This window comes from Balaenoptera borealis (genome assembly GCF_965194805.1).
Source record: "Balaenoptera borealis genome assembly, chromosome: 12".
Classification (NCBI taxonomy): domain Eukaryota; kingdom Metazoa; phylum Chordata; class Mammalia; order Artiodactyla; family Balaenopteridae; genus Balaenoptera; species Balaenoptera borealis.
Genome location: NC_138869.1, coordinates 99,079,020 through 99,096,193, shown reverse-complemented (window position 1 = coordinate 99,096,193; position 17,174 = coordinate 99,079,020). Strand labels below are relative to the sequence as shown.

The following is a 17,174-nucleotide window of genomic DNA, read 5'->3' as shown; positions in this document are numbered from 1 at the left end:
CTGAGATTTAATCTGTATGTTTCACAGAAGTCCAGCGCTCCTTCCAGCAGAGCAGGGCTGCCAAACCCGGCCACGCGTTCTCACTCTCGGCCGGGCAGGACGCCGGGGAGGAGCGCGCGTCCAAGTTTCCCAACAAGAGTTCCAGTGTTGCTCAATGTACAAAACTACATTTTCGTTCCTTTGACACATTTATAAGTTTTCAAGGGAAAACAAATTTACCTTCAGCATTTTTTTATTTGCTGTGTTCTTGCCACACTCTCTCCTCAGCTGCTCACTCATCGCTTGTAGCTCTCTTCCGAAGTGAATCATTCTTTCTATGGCGGCTTGACTTCCTCCACACAGCTGGCGTCTCAACTGGCTTGAATCAACTTCTGTAAGCAAAACAAACAGGTATTTTACTACCTTACATCTGGAGTACAATGGAGAAATGAACATAAACTGCTTACAACATTTTGGACGTTTCATTTAGTAACTACTTCCTAATATTTTACCTAAATATGCAGATTTTTAATTTAATGTGGACCTTTGTAGCTAAAAGGTATACTTTATCTAGGCCTCAAGAGTCTAGGATCCAATACCCAGCTTGCAGTTGAAAGTCAGGTGACAACCTTTCAGTGTTAGGATGTACATATGTCTCAGGGAAAATTTTATGAAAGGTTAATAAGCACGATTTTCTAAAACTACAGCAACATGAAAAAAAGAAAGAAAGAAAAAAGTAATGCTTCTCAGGCTACTTTAACTGACAAAGAACAGAGATAGAAGGTAAGAAAGACTAAATGACTCCAGTAAAAACACAGAAGACACCACATACTAATCAAAAGGGTTAATTATACTACTTTTAGAAAAATACTACTTTTAGGAAAAAATTTTACAGTGTATATCTTGACTGACAATAATCACTGATCAATAACAAACAATATAAGTCACTAATAACAACAACATTATAAATCACTAATGACGATGATAATAGTTAATGTTTACGAAGCACTTACTTTGTGCTATTAGCTTTTCACAGATCAGCTATGAGGCCGTTATTATTATACCCATTTTACAGATGAAGAAACTGAGGCAAAGAGCTCCTAAGTAATTTGACCAAGGTTACACAGCTAGTAAGTGGCAGTTGCAGAATTCAAATCCAGGTGATCCGGCTCTAGAACTCCTGCTCTTAATCACTATGCTCAAATTACTCTTGGAATGTTGAGGTTGCTTGCTGATATCTGATAGAGTGAAGCTAGGCTGCCTTTTCAATCATACTCCTTGCTTGAAAGAGTGAATTATGCATTGGAACACACAATCCTCAACAACAAGGTGGTTGTGTAATATAAGTTTGCATTTATAAAGTAGTTTCTAACAATTTGAATAAGTACCTTTTAATCTCAAAATACTAAGTAATCTAATGTTCTGACTAATAAGAATTTATAAGCTTCAATAATTTTCACTCTCCAATTGATGGGAAAGTTTGCTGATGGTTTAACTTTTTGGTACAATTTACTACACAAGTTGTCAGCAAAGTAAAATTATGCATGCTGATATATCTGTCAGCCACATAGTTCTGAGGGGGGAGGAGCCAAGGGGGTGTCAAATGTAGGCACCTACTGCCAGGCACTGGGCTATGCACAGTCACATATATTCACATTAAATGAATTTAAGACAGTTTGATTAGAACTTATAAAATCATCTCTACCCATCTGGCCTTTATTGGCTATACTGAAATAGGTGTAAAAACTTTTCATATCTCCAACCTTAGCTATCCTAAAGGATATTTAACACTAATAAGTTAGTACTCCTACATTAATGAAAGCACTACAGTTGTGCAGAAACAGTTCAGCAAAGAAGATACCAAAAAATTAAACTCTACTCTCTTTAGCAACCCACTCTCACAAGAAATTTTACGAGAAGTAATACGTATCACTATAAAATCCAATGGCTCATACATCTTTAAATTTGATTTATGCTCATCAGCTGTGAATCAGTACAAGTAAAAACATAACCTTGTAGTCATCATTTTTTATTAAAAATGTAAGAAATATCACTGCAGACCCATTTCGGTGTCACAATCTTCCATTTCGTGGTCATGTTTAGAGCTACCATTTAGGAAACCATTGGATGAAGTTTCTCCAACTCCATTGGAGTAGTGATCTGTTTCCATGTCTACATCATTACTGAAAATGAAAAAACAAACCTAATTTTAGAAATAGCATACTTGCAGCTTAGTTTAAAATAAATTACTACTCAACTACAGAGCCTACTTATAAACTGACTTCATAAGGCAATAGCAATCTGGAAAAAAGGTATTTAGTTACATCTTGAATGTATTCAAAGCCAAATCTGTAGCTGACCTTTAACAAATCTGTACTCCTGGAGATAAGGGAGGAAAAAAAGTACATGTACTAAAATGTAGTGGTTTTATGACTTCCGATCAATATGGAGAAATCATTTTTCAGCACATATTTCCCGCTATTTTTCAAACTCAGATCTGCTCTCCATTCTTTGTTAATCAACTCCTGCCCCAGAATCCCTGACCCTCACCCAAGCATTCAGTTGGCAGCGTGTAAGGGAAACCCTCCCTCTCAAACTACTCCTGGAACCCACCTCTCTTCACCTCTTTCCCCGCGCTCATACTCGAGTCGCTTCTAGACTATTTTTTTCATTAACGGCCTTGATGTTTTGGCATTTGTCCTCACTACTCAAAAATATACTCTTTCTCAAAGGCAAATAATAACCTGAAAAACTACTCAGTCTCATCCCTTCATACCTTCCCAGCACCCAACACTATTTTTCTCTCACAGGCTTTCTTATTGGCTGAAGATTCTAAAATATTGCTGAATCTTAATTTTTAAAATGCTGTTCTGGAGATACTTAGGGCATTTCCAATTCTCACCTACGTCACGTTGACGGAACGAATAGCATGTGCCGACAGTTCTACAGGGCCATGCTGAACTCGTCAATATTTGCCCTTCAGGTCCTTCCACACCCCAAGCAACAATATCTAACCATCCAAATTTCTCCTATGAAGATCTAGGTTATGATTATACAGCTCAGAAGGAAACGCTTGATGAAAATTTAGAAAATTTTTAAATAAAAATGATCTTTTCTCATTAAAAAGGCAATGTCTGTAGAAAAAAAAAAAACATCAAATGCAGATAAGCAAAAAGCACCTTATGCATAACGCTAGCAAAGGTAACCAATGGTTAGCTTGGGCGCGTGGGCACGCGTGGGTGCATACACACTTCTATCAGTAAGACCTATCAGGGTAAAAAGGCACACAGAGATCTAGGAAGAAGAGGGCAATGGCCCCAGGACATTTTTGTCAGTCAGAAAGCTTGTTTGGTATCTTGATGAAATTTGAGAATTGATAAGAAAAATCAAACTTTAAAAATAATGTTTAAGGGAAATCGTTAAGATCGTAGCTTTTAGTGATCTTATTAATATACTAAAGTGCATTTTTCATAATCCAATATAATATTTGAGAGGGATACTTTCATTCAACACACATTTAAGAGCCTCTGGGCCATCCTCTGTGTTAGGTGCTAAGGATATAATGAAACAGCCCCTGCCCTCCAGGAGTGAACAGCCCAGAAAAAGCTAATAAAGTTATTATAGTACAGAGAATCAGTACTGTGATGAAAGTTCATCACAAGGAGTGACACAACATTTGGCGGGGATATAAATCAAGGAAAACATCCTGGAAGAGGAAACATCTGAAGTTGAGTTTTACAGCTTGAATAGAAGTTAGGATGGAGGAGAAGAAGGAGAGCAGGGAGAAGAGCATTTCTGATGGGGGAGTATAAGGGAGAAAGCACAAGTCTAGAAGTCAGACATCCTGGGAAGCAGTCGCAGTTCTGCAGCTTACTAGTTACTAATTATTAACCTTAAAAAAAAAAAGTCATTTACTTCTCTGGTACTCAGCTCTACATCTGTAAAATGGTTTTCACAGTTAATACCATCTTTGCCTACTTCACAATACCGCTGGTAAGGAAAGCCATTACCAACTAGAAAATAACTGTTACTGCTTAACAGTTTAAGGCAGTTTAGAAGCTTACTTTCTTCTATACTGCACACAAAAGAGGATGCCGTGTCATCAGCCCCTTCCGTTGAGCTTGCTTCCCTCAACTCAGGTAATAACAGGTCTCTTTAGCAACTTCCTGCCAGAAGGATAGTATTTAAGAGAAAAACTCACGAAGAAACTGCAATCCTACCCTCAAACTATGGTAGAACCCTCTAACAATGATAAAGTACTAATATACTATAAAGTACAATGATGTACTAAAGGCTTAATCTTTTAAATTTCCATACAAAAGTTTCACTACAATATTCTAATCTTATATTTTCTAGTTATGTCATCTCTACTGACTACCCTGACCTCCTCAGCAAGACAGTCCGTTTTCCTACTGTTCTTCTCATACCATTTTTGTGGACTTCATTATCACCTGTATCACACAATACCATTACTTCAGTACATTTTTATCATTTGTGACAGATAACCTGGAAATTCTGATTAATCTCCAAATTTGTGAAAACAGATTTTTACACATACTTCTTTCTCCAGAGTCATATTTCCATTAAGAGTCATGGTAAACATTAGGTTCTCTCTCCTTCAATGGGAGAATTTTGCACTGATAAACATTCCCCCAAAACGCAGTGTGACCAATCAATTCATGTTCTAAGACCAAACCAACATCAAATTGATAAAATCCATAAGAACTTGCTGTCACACACTAGCATTCAATTCAAATGAAACCTTTCGGTTTCATGAATAGTAAACCTGAGTATGTCATAGTATGCTGACAGAGACTTCTCTCAAAGCTCTTCAAGTGGAGACCATGCCTAGCAGTGTCTGACATCCAACAGGTTCTCAATACTCTCCTCACACTGTATGTTTTCACTAAATGACTTAACCATCTGTTATACGCAAGCTACTTAAATTAAAGATAGGTTCTCATCAAATATTTTTTGTAAAGTTAGTTATCTGGAACTCAGGAAACACTTCACACACTTACACCAAAAAACCCACACACAAAGAAAAAAAATAGTTGTAACTGTATCATATGTTAACCGCAGAGGTTAAATATACTATTGTGACTTCACTTGGAAACATAACAAGTGGCATGTATGTAACCACCTGTACGGGTCTGCGGTGGCAGGAAGATGAAATGCAGAACCCTGGATGTGTCCCTATCACCCCACTAGAGGGAAGAGTGACGTAGAGGAAGGGGAAGGAACAGAAGGAGAAGCCTCCATGAACACTAGGAGAACAGAAAGCTTTGGGTAACTTACTCCCCACCCTTTTAACCTCTGGGGGCTTGGGAACTCTCAGACCCCCACTATGGACCATCTACCTCAATTTCTGCATATTATTAAAAATGATGACACCTATAATTAAGGTTATTTATAGTAACGCAAAAGCTAGGGATATCATTACCTGGTGAAGTTATTAACTTGCTGTGACCTTGACATGTTTATACTGTTCAGTTCTGGTACATTCAAACTGGACGACTGGTGTTTACTATGGCAATACGACTGATGTGCTTTATTTGATATTACACCATTACTACAACTTTCAAAACCTGGGAAAAAAGAAAAAAACTTTATAAAAATAGAAACAAACACATAAGGTTGTAACAGATGTACCATATTCTGATCATGTATTTAAGACTTTTATAATGCAGGAAAGTCAATGGACTACTTAAATAGAAAACAAATGGATAACTTCTTTGAAAGAACATAAGGATACTTAATTGTGAGCTGTCATCTCCTCCTATATTTATTTAAGGCTTAATTATGGGTCTCCTCCTATATTTATTGAAGGCTTAATTATGGGTGTCATTTAATCCTCACAACCCCCCAGCCCCCGCCCATGAAGCCCAGAGTTATCATAACCCCATTTTACATATGAATACACAGAGGCTAAGAATCTGTCCAAGCCTGACGTGACACGTGGTGTCAGAGGGGTGGTGACTAAGGACACAAACATGAGATTCACGCACACTGTGCAGGATGGTGATGTAAACAGGCTGAGAGGCAGCAACGTAGAAAGGTATATGTTGAGTGAGAAAAAGCAAAGGTGTTGCTCTACTCTTGGAAAGGACAGGAAACAGTATTTGACTTCTGCTTTAGAACGTTAAATGTACAGAGGAAAGATAATACCTTGGGAAAAACAGAATTAAAGAGACAAGCAAAGAAAAAAGACTGAGAAGGATCAGAAATAAACCTGCAGAAGTGATGTCATAAAAGCCAAGAAAGGAGAGAATTTTATTTTAATTAAGAGAACACCAAAGGCCTTGGTGAGTCCAGAAAAGGATAGGAGGAAATGAACAGGCAGAGCTGACTCTTGCCGGCAGCTTGGCTGGGAAAGAATGAGCGAGAGGCATTGGGTAGCTGGGTGTGGTGATCGGTGGCTTCAGACAGCACAGCCATGTCAGCGACTTTACAGTTATCCTTTCCTAACACACACAATTACCTTCTCATCACCGAACATCTCCGATTTAACTTCTAGAGACAACCTGAACGCCGCCCTTCATTTCCAGAGATCCGTTAATCACCTGTTCTTAGAGACAGCCCGTCTCCAAGTTGCTTCCTGGTACTAAGAACACATGAATCTGACCCACCCACAATTCTTCCTCCAGAACATCCTGAGATCAAGTATACAGATGTGCCAAACGCCTAGCAGAAATGTCTAGATTTTTTAAAAAATTTTATTTTGGTTCAAAACCACGAAGAAGGATAAAAATTTTAAGATAATGTCGTAAGACTGAACCTCACCAGAAAAATGTGCAGCACTTCCTTTGCCTGATGCTAAACTGTGGACACTCATTCCGTGGCTGGGGCTCATACTTGGACTACTAAAAGGTCGAGGACTCACAGGGTAACTGTCTTGAGATTTTGGACTTCGGCCTCCCAAACATCGTACTTCGCTATCTGTACCATTCACCATTTCTATAAACTGACGCACTCTAAAAAGAGAAAAGAAAAATTTACTTACATGATCTTCAAATTACTGTTTGTTTATTTAATAGCAACAGATTTCTGAAAGGAAATATTTTAAGAACTTGTATTTATCAGTAAATGTGGCCTTTAGATAGTATGCTAAAAATACTAAACATGGTTCCATATACTGTACTGCTTAGAATTCAAAATTTTCCAGAAAAATGAGAGTATAATGCAAAAGACATTGTATCGCCTTTAATCAAGATTTACTAAGAAAATGAAAATCTATCTGTAGCTATAATAAACAAACCAAAATGGACCTCATTTTTTTTTAGCTAAAATAATCAAAATAATATTTGCACTTGGAAGCAAACCAAATAGTACATAAGAACATCATGTACTTTTTTTTTTAACATCTTTATTGGAGTATAATTGCTTTACAAACATGTACTTTTATATACATACCTACCTACATACAAAATAAGAGCCTAAGTCCCCAAGTTTCCTCATTCCTCTTAACCAAAACAGGCCACGTTTAAACTTTGATTCTAAAGCAAGACAATTTTGACACTGGGCTTAGAATTTCTGGTGCTTAAAGAGTTTAAATCTTAAACCTAATAACACCTGAATTTTAAAATAACGAAGATTCATACGACCAATTAAAAAATGCCAAATTAGGATGGCTATTATTTATGAAAAAAAAAAGCAAAGAAACAGAAAATAACAAGTGTTGGTGAGGATGTGGAGAAACGGAACTCTTGTACGCTGTTGGTGGAAATGTAAAATAGTGCAGGGCTATGGAACTGTGAGGACTAATTTTCAAAAAATTAAACACAAAGTTATCATATGGTCAACAATTCCCCTTCTGAGTGTATACGCAAAAGAACTGAAAGCATGGACTCTAACATATATTTGTACACCCGTTATGCTAAGTGAGACAAGGCAGTTACCAAGGACAAATATTTTATGATTCCATTTATATGAGGTATTTAGAGCAGTCAAATTCAAATTTATAGAGACAGAAAGTAGAACGGTGGTTGCTAGGAGCTGTGGGGAGAGAGAGAAATGGGGAGTCAGTGTTTAATGGGTACTAAGTTTCAGTCTCGGATAATGAAAAAAGTTCTAGAAAGGGATGGTTGGTTATGGTTGAAAAACAATGTGAATGTACCAGAAACAATGTGAATACCAGAAAACTGTACATGTAAAAATGGCAAATTTAATGTATATTTTTGCCACAGTTTTTTAAAATGCCCCAAACTTACTATAAGGTTCTATACAGGAGGAAAAATAGACACCCATCTTCTAAGTAAGATTTTCACGTTTTTAAACACAGGGATAGAATGACAGAGAGCAAAACACAAAGTAAAAGATGCCCTCTGCCTACAGTCCTCAACACACAAGCATATCCTATAACCTGTTACTTAAAGGTGCTACATTACAAAATTATATCCAAATATCTGAAACAAGGTAAAACAAAAATTAAAACTACTAAAGCATGAAAATAATTTTGATTATATAATACGCACATGTATAATTAATATAACATTTCATTAAACTCACTTTAATGTGAAAAGGAGATTGGGATTTCTTTCAAGTAAACTTGGGTATAACTGTTGTGTTGTTTCAATGGCTTCTCCCATTCTTCCTGCTAACACCAATTTCTGAATTCCTATTTAGAAAAAGAAAGCAAAAGATAAATTTTTTAAAAAAAGAATAGAAACAGAAACTTAGTGGACCCTCAAAAAAAATTTAGTACAAAATCTTTAAATAAATTATCATGATTACGTTCCACTTCTTTTTCTAACTCAGTTTCTACTTCAACGAAAATTTTCAGACAAATTAAAAAATTAGAAAAACAAGTACTTTAATAAACTACTAAAAAACCCCACAAACTCACATACAAGTAGCACAGGAAAAATACCTGTTAAGCAATACTGATGTACTGAACACTAAAATGAAAAAGATGGGTACGTTATGGCATACATTGTGGTGATGATTTCATAGATATATACTTATCTCCAAACTCAGCCAGGTATATACGCTAAGTATGTACAGTTTTTAACATGTCAACCATACCTCAATAAAAGTGTTTTTTTTTTTTAAAAAAAAGACCATAGGAAACATTAAAGAAATAATATTCCAAGTGTCTTATCAAATACTATAACCTTTCGAACCCAGTACTAAACGAATGCTAGCCTTTGAGTAAGACCTGAATCCAGTAGCTACCCAGTGAGCAGGCCCTGTGGGTTAGATGACGGGGATACGAAGAGTAAGCGGTCGCCTCCTGCTTGCCAGGGCTTACAACGCCGTGAGAAAGACAGGCAGGCGTACGGTTAGCTACAACGCAGTGTCATCCGTGCTATCACAGCAGTCTGACCTATAAAACATTTGTTTTCATCCATCGTGATCTCACCCGTAACGTCTTGTTTTTATCCCTGTACTTTCATCAAGCCATGCCCTCCCTAATGGCCTAACCGCACCAGTCTCAGGGTGGCTACTGTGGACCCGCTGTTGTGCTGACCTGCCCTGGGCAGAACAGACTCCACAGCTCTGGCCACAAGCACCAGCACCTAAGCAATAAATACTTAAGATCAATACTACCTTAAATTTAGATAGCAATTTAAATGCAAAGATACTTAAATTTATTTTACACGTTATCTCCACTAACATCTAATCGTGGACTACTTTACCAATTTAAAAAAACACTGTTTAGTAAATGTTTACTTCCTGAAAGCTCAAGAAAATATATTTTATTTTAAGAAAAAATGGCAAACATTTTTACAAAAATTTCTCCAAAATTGTATCTTTCTACATCCAGAATGCTAATAAGTGAATTTTTAATGTAATCTTCAAAAATGTCAATAAAAATAAATTTCAGAGGCATAATTTCAAGTTAATATATTTGAAAAAATTTTAATTTAAAAAATAAAATTTCTAAAAATCAATGTAACCAAACCTATAATCTGAAAACAAGTGTTAGCCATGCACCACAGGGTCCTTACTTTGTCTATTCTTAATGGAAGCTAATTCTTCTAGAACGGTCTGGTCTGTAGATCTGGCAAAGGCCTCTGCTGTGGCACAGTACCCATGGTGGACTAAATAAGATGAAACCATTCTTAAAATAAAAAGAAGAAACACACATCTTTTAGTCAAGAGAATACATGGTTCATACTACAATTTATATAAACAAGGTCTACTCTGATATTATAAGACCAACCTATGCCCTTGGAACAATTAAGGCTTTAAGTACCTCAACTTTAAAATAAGTTAAAAAAAAATCATTTTGTCTTATTCATGTAGTATTTTCAAAAAAGATAAATGCAAATGCTGAGGTGAGACTACTCTCCCTAGAAATAAGTATTACCAGAGAATCAAGGACATTAAATGACTTTGATTCTTGGCATTCCATTATCCCCAGGTCCTTTCCTATTATTTCCCATCCTTATTGAATCGTACTAACCATAATTTCTATTTTACCTTTATCATATGACTTATCCTAGTAAAGTGTTGCCATTTTGTAAAATAAAACAATTTAAAAACAACAGATTAACTTTGTGTTCTGTAGTTGAACCATTTTCTTTATCCGTCAGTTACATAAAATGGGATCACAAGGTGTGAACACAAAAAATACTAAGGTGAACCCAGAGAGAGAATCCTCCGGAACAAAGTCTATGAGGGTGATAATATTAATCAATGAGGAGTCAGCCTTCTAATCTAAATCAGTTAGTATGGTCGTGCACAGGACATTAATTCCTCAAATATGATTTACATGTAAGTGACACTGCCAAAGAGAAAGTTTCTTTTTTAAAAAAGCTACCAAGTGGTGTTGGCATTTACATCTAACCACAAAACGTTAGAAAAACTGTTGACTAAACGATATTAACTCAAATACCTCATCTCTCTCTAAACACCCAACTTTTAAACCTGCCTCCATCCAGCACAACTAAGGGGCCCATGAGAAAACGGTGCAAAGTAGTGGTTCAGGAAAAGGGGACTGAGGTGGCAGAGGGGAGGATCTCTAAGAACCAGATTTTTTTCATTTTATTTCATCTAATTATTCAAATTAATTTAAGAGGGTAGGGGAGAACCTCTTAAAATGGACTTCCCAGGAGGTCATGGTGAGTATCAATTTTGTGAAGCATGGGGTAGGGGAGGGTGCCCTCAACTGAACTCTGGCTATAGGATTAAGATAAACAATGCTTCCTCTACAACTATCCTGCCATGATGCTCAGTAGTAACCATTTTCAAAGCATTAAGAGATGTGACCCCCCAGACAGCAGTCTATCCTAGCTCCAACTCTAACTCATGGCAACTATGGGATTCTGAGTCAGTTTCACTATTCTTTCAACTGTGCAGGACAAAATACTAGTGTTGAGGCTCTGATAACAGCTCTAGGGAAAAAGCTTGTTTTCAGAATCATCATCATGTCCAAAATTATCTCCTCCAAAAAATATGCAAAGTTTTATTAGATTTGTAAATTTAAGACTGTTCAAAGCAATTATACAGACATTTAAGATGAACTGTGTCAAGCTGATGGTATCTTTAATTTTCTCAGGTTAGATTACAGTAGCAAGAATGACAATTTAAACTTACTGGTATTTATTTTAAAGTCTGCACTATTTCAAGTTCTAAGAGCTACTATTCAGTATTACTGACATTCTCGTGTCATGGCTAGCCTTTCAAGCAAAGGCACAGTCTAAAAAGTTGACTGTCACAGGAGTTACATTTTCCTGCTGACTTCCATATTGAAATTCTACCTTTTCATAAAAAGCTGCCTAAAAAAACAAGTTGAAAATTTTGGGTAAAAATGAGTTGAGATAAGCGGTACTTTGACTGACACCCACTGTTTGCTCTGCTGCTGCCCGTCCTCTACCACTGTTATTACCGATTCCTAAGTATTTAACCCGCACTGAGGAGTCCTAACTCCACACTCGCTGTCCCTTGGTCTTTATTCCCTTTAGCTCCTCTTAAATGTCTAATTATAGAATATACAATAAGTAAATGGAGTTTTAAAAATTCCTTAAGCTGGAGGCTTTTAGTCAGACAAGAAAAAAGGGATCCTAGTAAACAAAAATAGCTGGTATTATTCTTACACAGCAAACCATTCACTGGAAAAATTCAGCCAAATCCTGAAACGTGAAATGTACACATCAAGTCTGTATTCCAGTATGTAAACTACACCACTATTTTGATGCTTATTCTTACTAAGCAATAATTTTTTCTTCATAAATATTGACATTACTGCTGAACAACATAGCCAAGTTCATGTCCAAATACCACAATGCTGAATTATACAATCTAAATTATCTTTCTGAATTTATCTTTTGCATTGGCACTATTAATAGTTGAATCACATAACCTACGGAAACCGTTAAATCCTGTTACTAAGGATAGCAAATGCATTAACCTAAGAGATCTACTGTCACTTTATGTCTTCCAGCAAATTAATAAATCAGACTAAAATACAATTTGGTATGTGTGTCACCAAATCAAACATTATTAATACATTAAAATCATTAGGATATATATTAAGAGATTAAAAAGCTTCAATAAATAGTCTTTCATACCAAAAGGATGAGATGTTTTATAAAAAAGGTACTTTGGAAAATGTCAGTTCACATTTCTTCACTTACTTTTGTATCATGGTCTGCCACTCTCCTTCCCGATCTCCAACAGGAAACCGGTCTATCTGTGCCTGTATTTTGGTTCTCCACTCTCTCATGTAATCTTCTATATCAAACACGAAAGGATGTTGCCCAAAATTAGCATCGACGACTTCTCCTGGTGTCTGGAGCCCCACAGTAGGATATAAATTGGGCTGTAAGACAACACATTTTACTAAACATCTATTCATTCTTTCAAATGCTACAAAACTACAAATTTACTTCATAAATATTTTAAAATCTCAACCAAAAACTAGTAGAGGAAGACTAAAGCAAATCATCTAAAATACATTATATGCTGGATGAAAACGATCACTTCCTGTAATCTAATCATCAAAAAAAATACACAGAGACCATGTGGCATTATACTTCTAATAAATGAAGACACCATTCTTGCTCTTAAGAATATGTCATATAATAGTTGTAGAGATTCAAGTATAACGCAGGTTTATCCTTTTATGTATGATATAAGCGATGCATTTCTAGAAACTGCACGTGAAAGCTAGTTACTATGAAAGTACATCCTAACTGGGCATGTACTATTTTATAATTTCACTTATCTGTACATCTGGGATGCCTTTATTAAGGGATCATGATAAGAACTTAATTATAAGCAAAACAGTGCCATTAAGAATAGAGATTCTTTACATAAAAATAAAATGCGCATATTTCAAGAAAAGGAAAGGATGGATTTAAATATTCAGATTCATGAAGAAATGCATTTACTCCAAGATATACTCTAAGATTTCGAGGTAAAACAATCAAGTTTAATAGCTTCAAAAATTTTGTACAAAAAATACAGGAGTCTTTCTTTTGGCTCTATCCCTAGTTGTTACATCTAAAGGGAGCATAAGTCACTGAATGTCTACTAAACGGCCAGGTTTAATCATTATAATTATCCTGTTAAATCATTATTATTATTATTTGCATTACAAAGATACAGAAACTGAGGATTACGGGTAAATTAACTTGCTCACAGTTGTTCTACACTATGGCAGAGGTGGGATTAGAACACAGGTTTATTTAACACCAAATCTAAGTTCAATTTTTCTTTCTGTAACTCCAAATCCTACTTCATCTTCAGTCTCTGTATTTATGCCTTATCTCTTTGCTTTAATGGTTATCACAAGTATTTTCAGTACAAAATTAGGTAAAGATTGAGTATAATTCGTGTGTACATATAAGGTGCTTAGATAGATTTCACTGCAAAAAGCTAAGAGGGTGTTTTTAAAATCAGTTGACCAACCAAGCAACCAAAATCACAAACAGAAGGAGTACTGTGTCAAAATATTGAGAAATATACTCACACTGGATTAGGGAAATAAATGGTAACACAATGCACACAAAGGTACTGAACAAATGTACTGATTCTTAACAATCAACAAAACTTGCAAGTTAATAGAATTTTAAGCCGAAGACAAGTGAGATACTTATTACAACCTTCTCATTTGACCAATGAGAAAACTGAGACCTAAAGAGCTTAAGGGGTGTCTCCAAAAGCACACAGCTTGTTAATGACACACATAAAGGAAAAAACTCATGGCTCTCTACTCGTAGCACAGTATTCTTTTCATGAAAACCCATTATAAAATTGTGACATACTTTAAAACAAAAATATATAAAGCCAAAGACTCTTATGTCAAGAAAACTAGACTTTATAGAAAACAATCTGCCACACATATAAGGATCAATGTTCCAAATATTAAAAAATATTCTCACAGTATAGGAGGACAAAGGTTACTAGTTCAAAAAAATTTAATTGGCAAGAGATAGGCAATTTGAAGAAATATAAGATGATAAAAATATGAAGAGACATACTGCACTTTTTAAAATGCATATTAAGATAAAGATATTTTTGCACATCAGATTAAGATTTTAAAGACTGAGAATACCCAGTGCTGATGAACGTTGGGAAAATAAGCCCTCTCATCCACTGTACACACCAATGTGAACCCATATAACCTTTTAAGAAAGAAATTCAGCAAAATCTATTAAAACTGACAAGGCAATTTCACTTGTAAGAAATTAATCCCACAGAAAAACAAACATGTGCAAAGATATATGTCCCACAGCATGATTTGTAATAGCAAATAAAAAATTAAAAAGCATGTCTATTCACAGGTGGTATTATATACCACAATCATTGAAGCTCAGACCCCACTAACTACAAGATTTACCATTATTTTATGTCTAAGCAAAAACACTGCCCATTAAACTCTGACAGGCCATGGATTCTAAGATGCATCCCATATCATAAATGTTAAAATATGGAAAAATGTACATCTTCAAATTGTGGTAGTATATCATATAATAAGATATTATAAAAACAAGCAAAAAGAAGAGTTACAAATGTGTATACTGACACAGAAAGAGGCCCAAGATACATTACTAAATGAAGAAAGCAAGCTATAGAATAGTGCCTCAACTATGACCCTGTCTTCTTCCATCCTACATTTAATCATGGAGATACTGGCTAACATAAGTTTAAAACAGATCTAGAAGGGTATACACTCAACACAATCATTGTATCTATAGAGGCTGGGATTATAAGGAACTTCTCTTTTATACATTCCTGTATTTATAAATATTTATTATTTGACTATTTAACACTCTATATTGCCTTCTATAATCATAAAGTGATAAAGAACTAAAAATGACAAAGTCAGTTTAGGCTCAATGAAAAGTAACTAACTGTACCTTTTATACCACTTACTCCACCTTAAAACTTGAGGGAGAGATTAAGGACACAGCCCTTAACTGACTAAACTACAAATTTTAAAAAATATAATAGACTTTTAAATTGCTAAATTATAGATTTCTAAAAGCAGAATACAACAATGCAATGGGTCTTAGTCACAGAGTTGTGCAGCCATCACCATTATCTAATTTTACAACATTTGCATCACTCTGAAAAAACCTCCATACCTATTAGCAGTCGCTCTCTGTATCCCCCCAGTTCCTAACCGCTGACAACCACTAATCTACTTTCTGACTCCACAGATTTGCCTATTCTGGATATTTCGTATCAACGTAATTATACAATAGGTGGTCTTTTCTGTCTGGCTTCTTTCACTTCACATAATGTTTTCAAGGTGCATCCATGCTGTAGCGTCTATCTAGATTATGGATACATGTAAAACAATGTTTTCAGGGAAACTGTTTTTAAATTTAAAAAAAAAAAGCACTCCTGCCTATGTAGAATTAGAAGTGAGAATAATTTAAGTCTCTATGAAGAGAATAGAAAAATACATAGGTCTCATTTCTATTAACCCATGAAAGATGAAAACACCTACTAAAAATGCTATTCAAAAGCTAAGTATACACAATAAAATTATATCCTCAATATCATAGTTTTGTTCTTTTATATATAAAAGATTTTTTTCTAAAGAAAATTGAAGCAAATAATGCTTTCTATAAAAGGTAGATTTCAAATCAGGCCAAGGAACTGGAAAGCAGCATCATTTTAAACGTGAACAGCTTCCATAACAAAAGAATTTATCTAATCCCAACTGAATTCGTCAGCTTATAGGTGGACATTTCTCAAACTGGTGAGGTGAGCTGGGGAAGAAAGATCATTTTGAAAACATCTAAGGTTTTCCGAGACGTGAAGCACCCTGTGTTCCATAATAGGTACACTTTTTTTCTGTGAACATACTCTCCACTGGGATTGAATGCTACGACTGGCTAGTGAACAGTACACAACATAGAAACACTTGTTTGGTGGCGCCTTTAAGAGAAAGACTAACTTCTTCTTTCCTTTTTAAGTAGAAGAATGATACGTTACACGTGGAAGTCCCAGATCTCAGTCATAAAAATAAAGAGCTCTCAGAGCCACTGTATTGTTAAAAGAAAACTTACAACTACCACCATAACCACCACTTTACCCACTGCTACAGAGCTGAGTATCACCCTTGGTTAATCACAGACAAGGCAAAAAATAGAACTGGCGATTCTAAAGCGGGACAAAAAATAATCAGAAGGCAACACAAAAATAGTCAACACGTCTACAACTAGCTAAGCCTTTTTCAAATGATCCCCACTAGCTATCAGTGAGGATCAAAATCTGCTAACTGACAAGTTGTTTTTACTTGCTCAGTGCCACAAAAAGAGGGAGAAGAAAGAAAAGCAAACCAGCTACGTAGGCCCTTTAACGCAGCGGTCCCCAACCTTTCTGGCACCAGGGACTGGTTTTGTGGAAGACAATTTTTTCACAGACTTGGGGGGGGGGATCAGGGGGTAATGCAAGCGACGGGGAGCAGTGGGGAGCGACGGGGAGCGGTGGGGAGTGACAGGGAGCGGTGGGGAGCGGTGGGGAGTGATGGAGAGCGATGGGGAGCGGCAGATGAAGCTTCGCCGATCGCTTGCCGCTCACCTCCTGTTCTGCGGCCTGGTTCGCAACAGGTCACGGCCCGCCACCGGTCCGCAGCCCAGGGCTTGGGGACCCCTGCTTTAACCAACTCCAACCGAAACGGAGCCTTAGCAAAACCCCTGCAACAATACTGAGCCACGTGAACCTGCCTACCTGCGCCCACACCTACACCCCGCTGCCCCCACCACAGCCGCTCTTCTCTAAAGCCTCCCCTT

The 17,174-nt window shown here is 36.3% G+C and overlaps 1 protein-coding gene across 2 annotated transcripts in view; it reads right to left on the bottom strand.

The window, feature by feature from the left end:
• The window catches only part of RANBP9 (RAN binding protein 9), an 88,540-nt gene that overhangs the window by 10,125 nt on the left and 61,241 nt on the right, over positions 1–17,174 (bottom strand). For both annotated transcript variants that reach the window (XM_082344456.1, XM_082344457.1), the window contains exons 6-12: positions 12,561–12,745; positions 9,930–10,042; positions 8,488–8,596; positions 6,763–6,953; positions 5,423–5,567; positions 2,041–2,162; positions 220–371 (exon numbers count right to left, since the gene is read on the bottom strand). In XM_082344456.1, the coding sequence (XP_082200582.1) occupies positions 220–371; positions 2,041–2,162; positions 5,423–5,567; positions 6,763–6,953; positions 8,488–8,596; positions 9,930–10,042; positions 12,561–12,745 (1,017 nt within the window). The remainder of the gene's footprint in view (positions 1–219; positions 372–2,040; positions 2,163–5,422; positions 5,568–6,762; positions 6,954–8,487; positions 8,597–9,929; positions 10,043–12,560; positions 12,746–17,174) is intronic.